A 13,505-nucleotide genomic window follows, 5' to 3' on the forward strand; every position below is an offset into this window, starting at 1 on the left:
TGCTGAAATAAGAAAAAGGAAAGGTACTGTCTTTTCCTTGCCTCTTCCCACACATGACACTCAAGTTCCTGGTTCTACAACTGGAAAATAAAATGTCTTCTATAGGCCTCCCAAAACTTAAAAACAAAATAACCAATACCCGACTCCTCCTTCATTATTTAGGTAAACCAGGGACAGTTCTCTATTTGTCAGGAAACAATTTGACTTCTTCTGATCACTTTCGCTCTTTTTAACTGTGGTGTCAGTCAAACTGGCCATGTGTCAATAACTACTAGTCTGTGACAACGAGTTAGATAGTTTTAAAGATGCAAACATATTTGTGAATTTACATTTGAAGACATAAATTTTAAAAGTACTTGGCATTGTGTTCTAGTTTTTGACATTCAGTCATGTCAGTGGGATCTTAAAAGCATACTGATAACCAGTGCTATTGACAGCTTTCTCAAATTGCAAACGTAAGATATAATACATATATGTGTATCATACTTCCCCACAGGCTGCTAGTGGACCACAGGCATCACTCACAGGGCCTCATCTTACCAGCCATGGGGCAGAACCCAAACTTCTGGTCCACGTCATAGTTCTGGGTTGTTCCGCACCATTTCATGTTGTCCCTCCTGCCCTCAGAAGTACAGTCGGTGTAGTTACGGTTGTTGTACAGGAAGGGGAAGTGGCACAAGGCACCGTTGGAATTTCCGCCTCGAGTCTGAACCAAAACTGCCCAGGACAACACAACACACAAACAGGAAGATTATAGCTGAGCTTTGGTGTGTACAACGAGCATAGACGACCAAAGGCTTAGACAGAGACAGGTTCCGGCTGCTAATTCCCAGAGGGCCTATCACAGAATAAAAGCTATCTGATAATATAGTCCTAAGCTTCTTAGTGGATTTTCATCTTCACTTTCAAAATAGATTTAAATCTCATGTTCTCTCGTTCTCCCAGCCAAGGAGGAAAAAAAGATTAAACGATAGCTTCGTGTAAAATATGGCTCTAAACAGAAGATAAGCAGAGGCACCCTTGACATTTATCCTGTGTGTTCATCAGCTCGGAGGGATCATCCACTGATTTCAATACTTGAGTGTCTTTAATCACATCATAATCTCTATGTGTCAAAATAATCAAACCACAGGGCCCTTTCCCTCGGTGTCATTTCCCCGGTGGTGCTAAGGGACATGGAAAAGAGCCTCTGCTGCGGAATTAGCTGTGTCTCTGGGTCCAAACAGATCAAAGCGGTGTTTCTTGTGCAACCTCACAATTAATGATTGACCTCTGGCAAGCATGAGGGCTTTCCTCACTGCTCTGCTTCTCCCAGGACACTCACCGGCATGGTCAGTACAGAAAGAATACTTCTGGTCCTGCTCATAGTTTGAAGTTGTGCTGCACCAGAGATGCCCATCCTGCCGTCCTTCTGCGGTGCAGGAGTAGAAGGTCCGACCATTGTAGGTGAATGGGAGGACACAGGGCTCCCCGTTGGAATTGCCACCGTAAGTCTGGGTCACAGCTACAAGTACCACCAAGAGTCTCGGTCAGTACAGTTGTTTCGCACCCCACCCCACCCCACTGGTGGCAAATTTCTAATTTAAATGGAAGCTGAGCCATTTAAATTGCCAAAAAGGAACAAAGTGAGAGTCATCTGGTGAATGGGCAATCAAAATGTATTATGATTTAGGATAGAACCATGGGCCAGAGTTCCTCTGTTAATGTCCCTGGGAACCACATCTGTTGCCATGACTCAGTTTCTCTACTTGTAAAGCTTTATTAATTATGGTCCAATGATGATGGTGAGAGATTTATAGTTATATTCTGTTAGAATAAATAGTATACAAGGCTATTCCAGGGGGAAAAAATAAAAATAGACATGTTTGTAACCCAGAGAGGCTGTGAGTTGTTGAAAGACATCTATAATTCCAAATTTAAAACTCAAAGTACAGATTATTAGCTATTCAGAAAACCAGTGCTCTTATTAGCATCCCTTTGGCAAATACAGAAAACACAAAGAGGCTTGATCCTCATGACAGGAAGAAAATACATAATTTAAAAAGACTAGAAGAAAATGTCAACCATTGCTATCTCTGTCACAGGAGGGTAAGAATATAAACTATTCTGGCTTCATTGTTTTACATTTTTTGCAAACCAAGACACTGCAGAAACTAAACGTAGACTCACTGGTGATACTGTCTAGAGATGGTGCCTACCTGTCTCCTGGCAGCTGACTCCATTGCCCAGGCAAGTGCACAGCATCTGCTTGTTTCCCTGTGACTTCAGCCACTGCATTCCCACCGAGTAGACCACACCGCTGTCCGTGACACAGTGGCCGTAGGGAGCAGGCTGCAGGGGAGTCTGAGGCTGGTAAATCGCTGTTCGGACATCTGTGAGGGAGCCAGATCCTAAGAGCGTGAGGATGGAACATTATAAAACTTGAAGAGAGAAATCAATGAGTCCAGAGTCTTGGCCTGACCTGGAACTTGAATGAAATGTCCCATCCTGTGTTTTAGCTTTTGCTTTCGATCCAAGAAGAGATCCAGAAGACCCCTCCATATAAGCTCTCCTGGGTCACCAGAATAACATATCTAAGTGACAGACATTGTTCTGCCACCCAGCCCAGGTCATCCTCAACAAACCCTCAAGCAAGGGAGGCCTCTTGTCTGTGAACTTCACACTCCTCCATAGCTCCCCTCCTGCCTGGCTGTCATTATTCCTGGGTGCCATCCCCTGCCCTCCCCTTCACCTGAAATGGCCTGCCTCCTCCTTCCTCCCTCACAGATAGCTCTCATACACGCAGCGTGGGGGCCTTCCTCTTCCCAAGAGAGGCTGCCAATTCCATGACTTCCTGGCCTTTCTGAAACTGCGCTCACAGAAGGGTATCCGGGATAGCCTCAGATTTCCCATTAGGCCCTCTTGCTGGTGTTGTTACTCAGCAGAATTACTTGGGGTGGGGAGTGTTTTCCTAAAACCAATGGATCCTCACAAGTTTTCTCGGAGAGTAACACAGCAGAATGTGCTCTCTTCAACTTTTAGAAATCTGTCCTCTGAAGGCCAGAGCCCACAGCAGCAGCAGAGTTGGCAGGAGAATGAAAGGCTAGCGGGGTGAATCGAGCATCTCCCCAGCGCGGCTGAGCACTAGGGTCCAAAGACACCGCAGACAGAAGATGTCAATGGTGTCAGAGCCCCCCATACAGAAGAGTGCCAAGGCCTTTGTAGAATAGGTCGTTTTGTTTAACATTGTTTCTCGAACCTTTTAATAATGAAATATCTCAGCATCATATTAGCAATGTCATCAGAATAGTTAGTGTGTATTATTTATCCCAGTTAATTCTTAACGTAGTTCAGTACACTGACATTTGTAACTTCTCTTTAGTCAATAGCTGTTTTATTGATGATAATTGGATAATGTAGAGATGATCAAATCTAACCTTGTTTGCTTTCACATGAATTAACTAGTTCAAGATAAACTCATTGAAAGGAAAAAGATCTAATTACTATTAGCTAAATGATTGATTGCTAAGAGGCTGAGTAACAAGGCTAGAATATCACACAGCTACAAACTAGATGAGAAGACAAAGCACAATCGTGGGAAGGGACCCTTCGAAGGCTGTACTGCTCCCTTCGGATGTGTGTGTGGGAGAGAGACTGTGTATGTTCTATTGAACAGGCTTGACTAGAATCCATAAGTAGCCAAGGATGACCTTGAACTTCTGATCCTCCTACCTTTACTTCATGACCCCTGGGATCATAGGTACGACCCCACCCCTCATTTCATCAGGTCTCATTATGAATGGCTATGAGCCACCATGTGGTTGCTGGGAATTGAACTCAGGACCTCTGGAAGAGCAACCATTACTCTTAACCTCTGAAGCCATCTCTCCAGGCTTCATACATGGTCGACAAACACTTTACATGAACACTCTCAATCCTTCTTCAGACTCTTATAAACTGTGGTGCAAATATCTTTACCTCTTCAGTTGTTCTTTTAAATTCTATACAGTAACTATTGTTTGGAATTGGACCCAGGGCGCTGAGGATTCTAAGTGCATGCAACACACTCACTCACTATTCCTCACGCATCTGAGTGAGGATAAATGTGCACGTGTACATGCACATGTGTGTGAGAGCATGTGCATGTGAAGTCAGGGACTGAGCCCAGAGCCAATCACGTTCTTTAGGACAGCATCTCTCATGAACTTGGAACCCCCGCCCAGCAGGCTATGCTGGCATACCAGTGACCCCGCCCTCCTGCCTCCAGCCACTTGGTACAGAGATGACACATCTACGCCTGGATGTGTGTGTTCATTCTGGGCTCTGAACTCTGCTTTTATGCATAAAGAATTGTACTGATGAAGCTATTACTTGAGTCTCACTATGTTTTCAAACCCCTGTTCTACTTAGTGTTAAATCCGTTTCTCCACATCCAAGACCTATTTTCAGGCCATTCAAAACTTTGTTCAAAATACCACATGACTATTTTTAAATAAAATTATGTAAACGCTCTCAGCTTCTTAGCTGAAACCCTATAAATCATCCTCAAACGGCCGGCATGGCAACCTATTCCCCGGTCCCAGCGCCTCACCAGCTGAAGTGCTCTGAAGAGCGTGTCTCTCACACTTCCATTCCCCTCTGCCATTGCCTGTGCAGACACACTGCAGCAGGTTTCCTCGGTTATCCTTCTTGCTCCAAGTGTCTCCAATTCTATAGGATGTCCGGGTGTCCTGATCGTTGCACCTGTCTGTTTCGGAAAGGAAGCATTGAATAAGGAATTCAGGTGTCCCTGACAAGCAAGCAGTCATTCAAACAGAATCAGGAACGTTGTGCTTGAATGCTTGTAAGTGGCAGTGGTATGACAAGCCCTTACCCAGTGCTGGTGCTACAGATATGGAAATTCGGATACTGTTAGTTACAGTACAGTCCCACCTCTCCAATTTGCTAAACATAACAAAACCAAAAAGGAAAAAAAATTCTTTGGTATCATTCACTGATTTAAAAAAAAAATTTTTTTTGAAGACTTTTTATATTGCTTCTTGGACCCAATTCATTCTCTGGCATTCTACTGTTCTCTCCTGGTAACAACTGCATATGGCCCTCCTTCCAACGCTCCTCAGGACCACAGAAGCAGTAGGGAGGCAGACAGTTCTGAAAAGGCGTTGTTGCCAGCCATCCCAGGGAAGCCATGACTTGATTAAAGAATCCCTTCTTCCACTTTCTGTGGAACAACAGTTTCTTCAGCTAGAAGATTCTTTTCCTGTCCTGCTCTAAAATACCTGCTTTACAGGTCAAAAACAAAATGACCACTGCCTCTAGCCCCGGCACCTGGCAGGTAGAGGCAGGAGGATTAGGAGTTCAAGGTCTTTCTTAGCAACATAATAAGTTCTAGGCCAGACAGAGCTTCACAAAAATTTGTTTCACAATAATAATAACAATAATAAAACCACCACCAAAATAACCCTTTATCCCATGGCTAAAAGATCTGCTCTGGATACTGTCTCTTATTATTGCTGAAAGAAAAGCTGGCCTCAGGCATCCTTATTGTCCCTTTTAAGATTGTATTGAAGTCTTAATTGTTGCTTCTGTGTTCAAAGTTCTATCTGTAGAATTTTAAACTAACAACAGCGTTGGAATTAGCTGAAGCATTGTTTTAAAATGAATGTAAAATAAAATCAAAATATCTTGAATGTGTTTTATTTATTTAGTTTAAAATAGTTAATACTTAAAATTTTAAAAATACCACCCAAGGTCAAATTCGCTAAACAAAAATAGATCATGGAAAATGATTAAAATATTTAATATTAAAATGAAACAAATATTTCATCCAAACTTATGGGTTCATTAGCTCTTTAGCATTGAAAAATGTGATGATCTTCAGTCTTCTGAGACCTTTGTAGCAAGATTTTAGCTTAAGACAATTAGACAAGTAACTGGGGACCTCGGAGAGGGCTCATTGAGTAAGGGCACTTGCCACCAAACCTGAAAACCTGAGCTCGCTCACTGGACCTTGCTTGGTGGAGAGAATCAACTCTTCCAAACTGTCCTTTGACCTCCACATGCACATTGGGGCATGTGTGCCTCCCACCTCCACATACAAAATAAACAACTTTAGAAAGAAATCCAATGCAAACTCTTACCTAACCCTTAAAACTCTTCTGATAGCAAGCTAAGAAGTTTCTTAAAGAAAAATCGTTTGTTCAATGAAATATAGGTATAGGGAGGGAATTAGGAATTGGACAATAGCCTGGCCTTCAGAGATGGGGAAGGTTTGTATATATCTAGTTACTTACAAAGCAAAAGATTAGGAGTGTCAACAAAGATACTGAGAAGGTTCAGGTGTGACAACATTGTGAGCTATGGTCTCGACAAAAGCACCAACCTGCAAAGGCCTTCCTTTGACCTTTGTTCTTGTGTGTGTGTATGTGTTTGCCTTTATCAATAGGTGATTTTTTTTCCTGACTCGGCATTTACAGCAATATCTAATTCACAAAGAGGCTAGACCCTTCATAGCCATATTGCAGTTCAAGAGTAAAGATGGGTTATAATTTAAATAGTCGGTTAGCTCAATAAATGAACACACAGAAATTGGTTCCACTTTCCTATTAGAAAGAGAATACTGACTACTTCTCATTTTCACAAGATTTGTGTTGTAAATAAACCTTATTTAAACTTCAAACACAGGAGGAAATCTGAACTTCTAGAGCCTCTTATTTCCATGTCAATAGCTCCCATGTCAAGGGTTTTATTTGCATGCTACTTTAGGGATTTAATTGTCCATTGTACTAGGAAAATATCTCAGTGATAATCTCCAGGTCTAAGATGACCCATTCAGTATTTGAATAAACACTAAAGTTCTTTTTACTAGCTGACTGCTTACGATAGTATTGAATTGAGAATTTTTTTTTCTACTTATTTAGTGTTCTCTGAAGAAGCAGAATGTGTTGGTTTTACAATTTTTCTGGACGTCTTAAAGTTGCCAAAGTGTGTTGAAGTGTTGGGTCTCTTCCAAGTGAGGCAGCATTACAACTCTCTCTAGGAATTCAGAAGCCAACAGCAGACAGCATTTTCAACAGAAAAGAGCTAAAACCTACTTCTGGAGGAACAGGTGATGCGCCCATTGCCTTCGCCCAGACAAGTACAGTCCACCATCATCCAGCCTTGGTAGGGCTTTTCCCAGGTCTCGCCCACGACGTAGGAAGTCCCAGCAGCATCATCAAAACATTTCTCAGCTGTAGAAGAAATTGAAAGACAGAGAGAAAGAGAAAAAGCTATTTAAAATTATAGTGTCTCCCTGTAATTTAAAGTGTAGCGGGTAAGCAAAAATCCAGCCACATTTTTTTTTAAGTAGCACTCTATTCAGGGAAAAGAAGGCACGCCCTGCAGCTAAGCACATAGCAAGTAGCCAAAGCAAAAGAAAGCCCTGGGCCAGTTGGCAGGCAAATTCTGTTCTAATGAGTACACAGGCTGCGTTTTCTGCCGGTTCCCAAGATTCTCACTAGCATTTCAAATGAAAAGAATCAATATATGTACCCTGTGGGAGATGGTTCGTCACAAAAATCATAATTTCTTTTTTAATCTTTAATTTATTTATGTGGTACTGGGGATCGAACCCAGGACCTTTCAGTTGCTTTAGCAAGTACTGTGTCACTAAACTGTGCCCCTGAGCCACATCCCAATCTGAATTGTGAATGACTTAAGGAAGAAAGTGATTTAAATTTTAGGCCTCTATAAAAACCAAAGACAAAATAAATGTGTAAAACAACAGCCATGATTTGGAGAACTAGGAAAGGGAAAAACTTCTGGAGTCCCAGAGTACAAGTGAGGCTGAGACTGAAAGACAAGGTTTGTTTGTAAAGAAATCAACAAGGTGTGACCAGGGCCACACGCCATTCTGTGCTTCAGCCACTGCATTCCAACAAGAAGTGTGTCAAAAGTGTCACTTTTCCCCCTTTAAATAACAAGGCTTCACCAAGGTGACAGGATCAGATATTAAAAAAAAAAATCACTTCTTCCTCAATATTTTAATTTCTCAGGCTTTTGAAACAAAATCAAGATTTTCTCTCTGGTTTATACTTCAGGATCTGATTTCCTTAAGACTGGGAGTCACGGAACGTTTCACTAATCTTCACATCGCTGTTCAGATATCCTGCCCAGGAGTTTGGGTTCCACACATGACGTCTCTGCACCCCTCTTTCCCCCACAACCACCCCAACAGGCCACTTGCCTATGGGTTTACAGGTCCATTCTCCTTTTCCATTCCCCAGACACAGACACTCTAACATGTAACCGCCAGTCTCATGCGGCCTCCTCCACTTGTCACCAATCTTGTAAGACTGGCCCCCTTCATGACAGCGATCTGTTACAGAGAAAAGGCAAACGTTAGGAGAGAGTGATACCGAGAATCAACGGAGGGGGTGGTCTTGTGTTCCATCTGAGAGAGGTACTTATGTGGGCCCAAATGAGACCCCTAAACCTGAGAACAGCTTTCCTGCCAGAGGCAGGAGAAAAGCTAACAGCATAGCTGCTCACATTGGGTCAATTGTTAAAGAAGTCACAGAGAAATCTGAATGGCAAGGGGGTCATAAAGAATGGGCTGAGCATTCCAATTGCCTGGAGTAGGTAGGGACAGACTGCATTTTACTCTAGGGTGTAAATATCACTCCGCTGGAAAGCAAGCATGCACACCCATGAGTGGAAACCCTGACACTTTCTTAGGCTGCTAAGTCCAATGGCCGAATTGTCTGCAGAATTATAAACACTGTGTACTACTGACTCTTGGGTTTTGCCAAGAAACTTGGAAAAACCCTAACATTAAGTGTTGGAAATATTGGAGTAGTCAGAAGGGACTGATTGGTTCTTTTGGACAGAAGACTTACTTACATTTAAAAGCTAGCTTTAAAAAATTGCCTTATTAATAGAAAGTACTGGCAACCCTGTGAGTCATATTGGAAAGATTACCTTAGCTACAGAGTTCATGAAGCCCAGCACCCAAAGTTCCTTGGAAATATACTGTGCTCATCATCTATGTTGTATTTGAGAACACAAAGATCAGCTCCCTAAGTCTAACCTATTCATTATAAAGAACCAGACTCATGTCAAAAAAACCAAAGCATGGCTGGTTCAACACTGTGGATGATCACATGATCAATCTGGCTTGAAGATCCAAGGTTATTTAAAATAAGATCCTTTGGGTATACATTATTGGAAAGAACCAAGAGAGCTACCTGGTTCCACAGTATACACATACACACACACACACACACACGTACGTACACAGAAAGAGAGAGAGTGAGGAGAGAGAAAGATATTACACCTCTACTTAGATTCATCTTCCTCTACTTAGGTGCAAGAACTAGGTGGGCAACCACATGGATATGGTCATGGGTGTAAATCCCAAAGTAAGAAATATTCACTACTGGGCAACAGAAAATGGCAGGGACAGGACGGAGAAATACACGTTGATGGGACCTCCAGCACGTTACAGAATGCCTTTCTTACTTGCAATGGTACAGCTGATTCTCCCTCGCCCAGCCCCGATGCAGGTACAGTCCCAGATCATGGAATCTTTGGGGCGCTCGTAAGTGTCACCCACTTTGTAAGTGTTCCCGGTGTATTTGTCAAAGCAAGTCTCTTCAGCTGTGGAGAAGAAGAAGCCCATGTGAGCCTCACACACACACACAAGCTCCTCTACCCTCTCCCATCCATCTGAAGGAAGACACCCCTCTTCCGATTTACAAGCAGCATGGCTACAGGCAACCGAAAGGAGACTTAAAAATGTCAAGTTCTGCTTTAATGAAACCATAGTTCTTGGCAAGCTCTGCAATTTGTCCTCTATTTACAATGTAAAGAATTCTCAGGAAGAGGCCACACCCTAGGACCAGCAGAGCTGAAAAGGACAGATTTCAAATTCCAACCTCAAACTGGGGAAATCAATTCAGGGCCACGTGGGAGGCAAAGAGTTTGGAGGTGGCCTCCCTCTCAGCAGGTGCTGACCTTTGTGTCAGCCTGACTGAAATGTTTCCCCTGGAGCCAAGCAGCTTCTCTGAAGGAACTGAGGTGATTCACAAGAAACATTATCAAGGGGCTACAAAGGCTCAGGAGTGGTGGTGGTTTCTCACTGAACTGCAGTGAACAAACTACTTTACACACAAATGCTTCAAAGTAATATTTGGCCCATAATCTGAGAGCCAAAGATCTGAGATAACTTTCTAATAAATTAAGCTTTTATAAGTTTTCTTTCTGAAGGAAGAAGAGCAAAAGCCTTTCATTTTTCCAATCAAACTCCTTGGGAGAATAAAAGGAAGGCTTTGGAAACCAGTTTGGAATACATTTGTAAGGGGAGCGAGCATGTGAAAAGCCAGTATCAGTGGTTTTACAAAGAGGGAACTGCTGGCAATTCTCTGGGGCTGGGGGAGGGGGTGTTTTTATTGAAAGCTAACTTTAATAAGTGAGCATCATTTCTGCCAGTGACCAGACTACCTTCCACTTACCTTCTGGTTTACTCTCGCAATTAAAACCCCGGCTTCCTCCATAGCAGGTACAAACCAAGGCGTTGCCCAGGTAGGTGCGTTCCCACTGCTGGTTTATCTGATAGTGTTTCCCATTGTCAAAACAGCCAGCTGTGAAAAATTGAAGGAAGGGAGAGGTTAACAAAATGAAACTTTTTTTTTTACAGTTTCATCCCTCCTCTTTTTCCCCTATCAAAATTATTAAATTTTCCCAAGTGAATGGGTGAGCCTGAAAGAACACAAAGTCTCTTAAAAGCAACATCCCACTAAAATACAGATGTGGAAGCTAGCTCTCCAAAGACTTAAGCGTTATTTATGTAGGTGGATATTTAGGTGGTTTTTTTCTTATCCTTTAACTTGGCTGAAAGTTATACAATGATGTCATGTCCATCTGGCCAGGGGAACTACATCAGCAGAGTGGAAACGCTCTGATAGGCAAATAATAGAAGTTACTTTTAAAACATCTGAGAACCATCAGCACTCTTAGCAAAATAATGATGATAATAATAATATAACAGGGCACGAAAGAAAACTTTAAGTTGTGTGTGCTGCTGACTATGAACCCCCAGCTCTGTGGAAGCTGAGGCAGGAGAACTGAACACAAGCCTGGGCTACACAGGAGAGTATCAGGCTAGCTTGGGCTACAATGTGAGACCATCTCAAATAAATACATAAGGAAGGAGAACTTTAAAAATTTCCTCTGGCCCAAAGTAAAGCAAGGGTGTGCCTCTGAACAACTCTAAGAGAAATTCCAGTCCTTGCTCTTGGTGAAGAATCCCGAGGTACCCCCAAAAGCAGCACTGGCCTACGACAGCTCTTTCACGCTGATCAGAAACTACCGATTTGGATATTCTTTCCTCATTCCCATTTGGAAAATATTTAACTAACTATTCAGTAATACAGAAAATAATGACCAGGGTGACCACACTAATCTCTGTATGTAAAATGAATAGATTCGTGCCACTTTTCTCTTTCACCACAAGTTTTGACTCCTGGAAGGGCAATCTGAAGGTGCAGAATTTGTTAGCGCGCTACGGGGCGCGGGGGGGGGGGGAGCACACCATATGGTCCTCGCCTCAACTGCAGAATCTTCTCCAGAGCCCTCCACCCCCAACCAGCCAGTTCAAACCTAAGCCTTTTGTGTCCACAGCTGGCTTCTCTCAAGAAAGCGCACACTCACTCACGCTCGCCCAGCCACGCACGCGCGCAAAACTTTAGCTTCAACTTCAGCGGGCGCTGAGGACCGACCCATCCCTGCAGCCCCGCCGGTTTCGGCCAGACTGTCGGTACTCACGCTTGCTTTGACTGACAGCCACCGGGGACTGAGGCTGCACGATTTGCTGAGCCTGCCTCCTGCTCTTCCCAGCTTCGGTGCAGCGCACTGCTGTCCCCAGACACAGGACGGCGAGCAGCAGCAGCCGCCCGGGTCCCGGACCCCTGAGCATCTTGAGTGGATGGGAGGAGAGCCGTCCTCCCCAGGATCCAAGTGGCCCCGAAGTGTGGTTCCTTTCGCAGCCTGCGAAGCAAAGTCCTGAGGTGCGGACGCCTGTAAGAAGATGGGAAACAGAGGATGGAAAGAGGGTGGGAGAGGACCAGAAGTTGTGGCCGCAGGTCCCGCTCACGCCCGGGGATCCCTCTCTTCCCCTAGTGCAGCTCAGCGGGTGCGGGCGGCTGAGCCCCAAGAGCCGGGGCTTATATGGGACAATCCCCTCCCGCCCCCCACGAGGCCCTGCGGGCTCTGGAGGAGGGGCCGTCCCGACTCCCCCCACCCTTCCTGCCGCCGCAGCCGCCGCCGACCGCGCTCCGATTGGCCCGGAGTCAGAGTGACGTCACGAGGGACGGTGGGTTCGCCCCGAACAAAAGAGATGCTGATCTCCCGCCAGGTCTGGGGCTAGAGAACTTTTTTTTTTCCCCTTTTGGTTTCCTTTGCGGTCGTCAAACTTTTTGAGGACGATTGGGGGTAGGGATAGAAAACGACTGTAAAGTGAGGTAGACTAGGAGAAAAGGGAGGGAGGAGCTGGAACTGTATGAGCCTGGGGTGGCAAGGCTTGCCCCCTCTTTTTACTTTTTTTTTTTTTTTATAAATTGGTGGCTGTGGTGGTGTTTGAGAACATTGCGTCACCTCTGAGAAAAGTCTGTGCTCACCGGAGTGTATTTTTGCGGCGAGCGAAAAAGTCAAAGTGGCCACCACCTTGTCGCTGTAGGAATCCAGACTTCACTTTTGCAGCCCCAGGGCGGGGTGGCTCCTTCTGGGTGCTTTTGCTGGGCCTCCTGTGCGCCGCCTAGGGCCCTCTTTTTCTTTGCTCTACCCTGTTGGGCTCAGACTCCTGCACGCCATACCTACCTGGTTTTGCGGCGGAACCGGCTGGGAGAGGGTGAAGCGTGGCAAAGGTGACCCTTGCCTGTAGCTTCTACAGCCCCGGGAGCTCTCCGTGGAGCTCTACAGATTGCGGGCAAACTCACAGGACCAAGTTTCTCGGTAAAAAAAAAAAAAAAAAAAAAAAAAAATGAAGCAACAGTTTCTTCTCTAAATCCCGAAGCAAAGTTTCCCTCTCCTGGGAATGGAGTGCCGGTTTCCCTTAGAAGGAAAGTGAACAGTTGGAGAAGGAAACAGTTGAAAAACCTTCCGGTCCATATCATGTTCCCTGGGACATTTGCAACCAAAGCAGAGACCTAGGTGGCTTCTGTAAGAGAGCTGGGACCGAAGGGGGGGGGGGGGGGGCAGAAAGTCTTTTAGGTTTTGCCTTCCTCCGGCCTTCCCCGGAATGCCTTTGAGTGGTCATTTTCTTTTTTGTAGATTTCACAGTCATGGAAGAATTCCGATATCCACCCCTCCTCCGCCGCCAGATTTTTTTTTTTAATATTTCAATTGTGATCTGCTCCAAGAATGTATAAAGTTCCATTAACAACCCTCCGGACTTTCTACACTCATAAAGTTGTAAAGGGGATTGGAGACCGTGCCCCTGCAGTCAGCAGCTCTAAACATTGGTCCCCCACCCCCCCCCCCCCAGATAC

At 44.5% G+C, this 13,505-nt stretch overlaps 1 protein-coding gene across 13 annotated transcripts in view; it reads right to left on the reverse strand.

Moving 5' to 3' along the window:
- Positions 1 to 12,228, reverse strand: part of Fn1 (fibronectin 1) — a 65,696-nt gene extending 53,468 nt beyond the window's left edge. For 8 of the 13 annotated variants that reach the window (XM_075951740.1, XM_075951738.1, XM_075951741.1 and 5 more), the window contains exons 1-9: positions 11,785 to 12,153; positions 10,473 to 10,601; positions 9,481 to 9,618; positions 8,207 to 8,338; positions 7,074 to 7,211; positions 4,571 to 4,726; positions 2,199 to 2,390; positions 1,325 to 1,504; positions 541 to 717 (exon numbers count right to left, since the gene is read on the reverse strand). In XM_075951740.1, coding sequence (XP_075807855.1) covers positions 541 to 717; positions 1,325 to 1,504; positions 2,199 to 2,390; positions 4,571 to 4,726; positions 7,074 to 7,211; positions 8,207 to 8,338; positions 9,481 to 9,618; positions 10,473 to 10,601; positions 11,785 to 11,935 — 1,393 coding nt within the window. In that variant the 5' untranslated portion in view covers positions 11,936 to 12,153. Of the gene's footprint in view, positions 1 to 540; positions 718 to 1,324; positions 1,505 to 2,198; positions 2,391 to 4,570; positions 4,727 to 7,069; positions 7,212 to 8,206; positions 8,339 to 9,480; positions 9,619 to 10,472; positions 10,602 to 11,784 lie in introns of all 13 variants that reach the window. The other 5 variants (XM_075951742.1, XM_075951734.1, XM_075951736.1 and 2 more) reach the window with 4 other exon arrangements.
- Between the last annotated feature and the right edge of the window lie 1,277 nt (positions 12,229 to 13,505).

This window comes from Microtus pennsylvanicus, chromosome 17 (assembly GCF_037038515.1).
Source record: "Microtus pennsylvanicus isolate mMicPen1 chromosome 17, mMicPen1.hap1, whole genome shotgun sequence".
Taxonomy (NCBI): Eukaryota; Metazoa; Chordata; class Mammalia; order Rodentia; family Cricetidae; genus Microtus; species Microtus pennsylvanicus.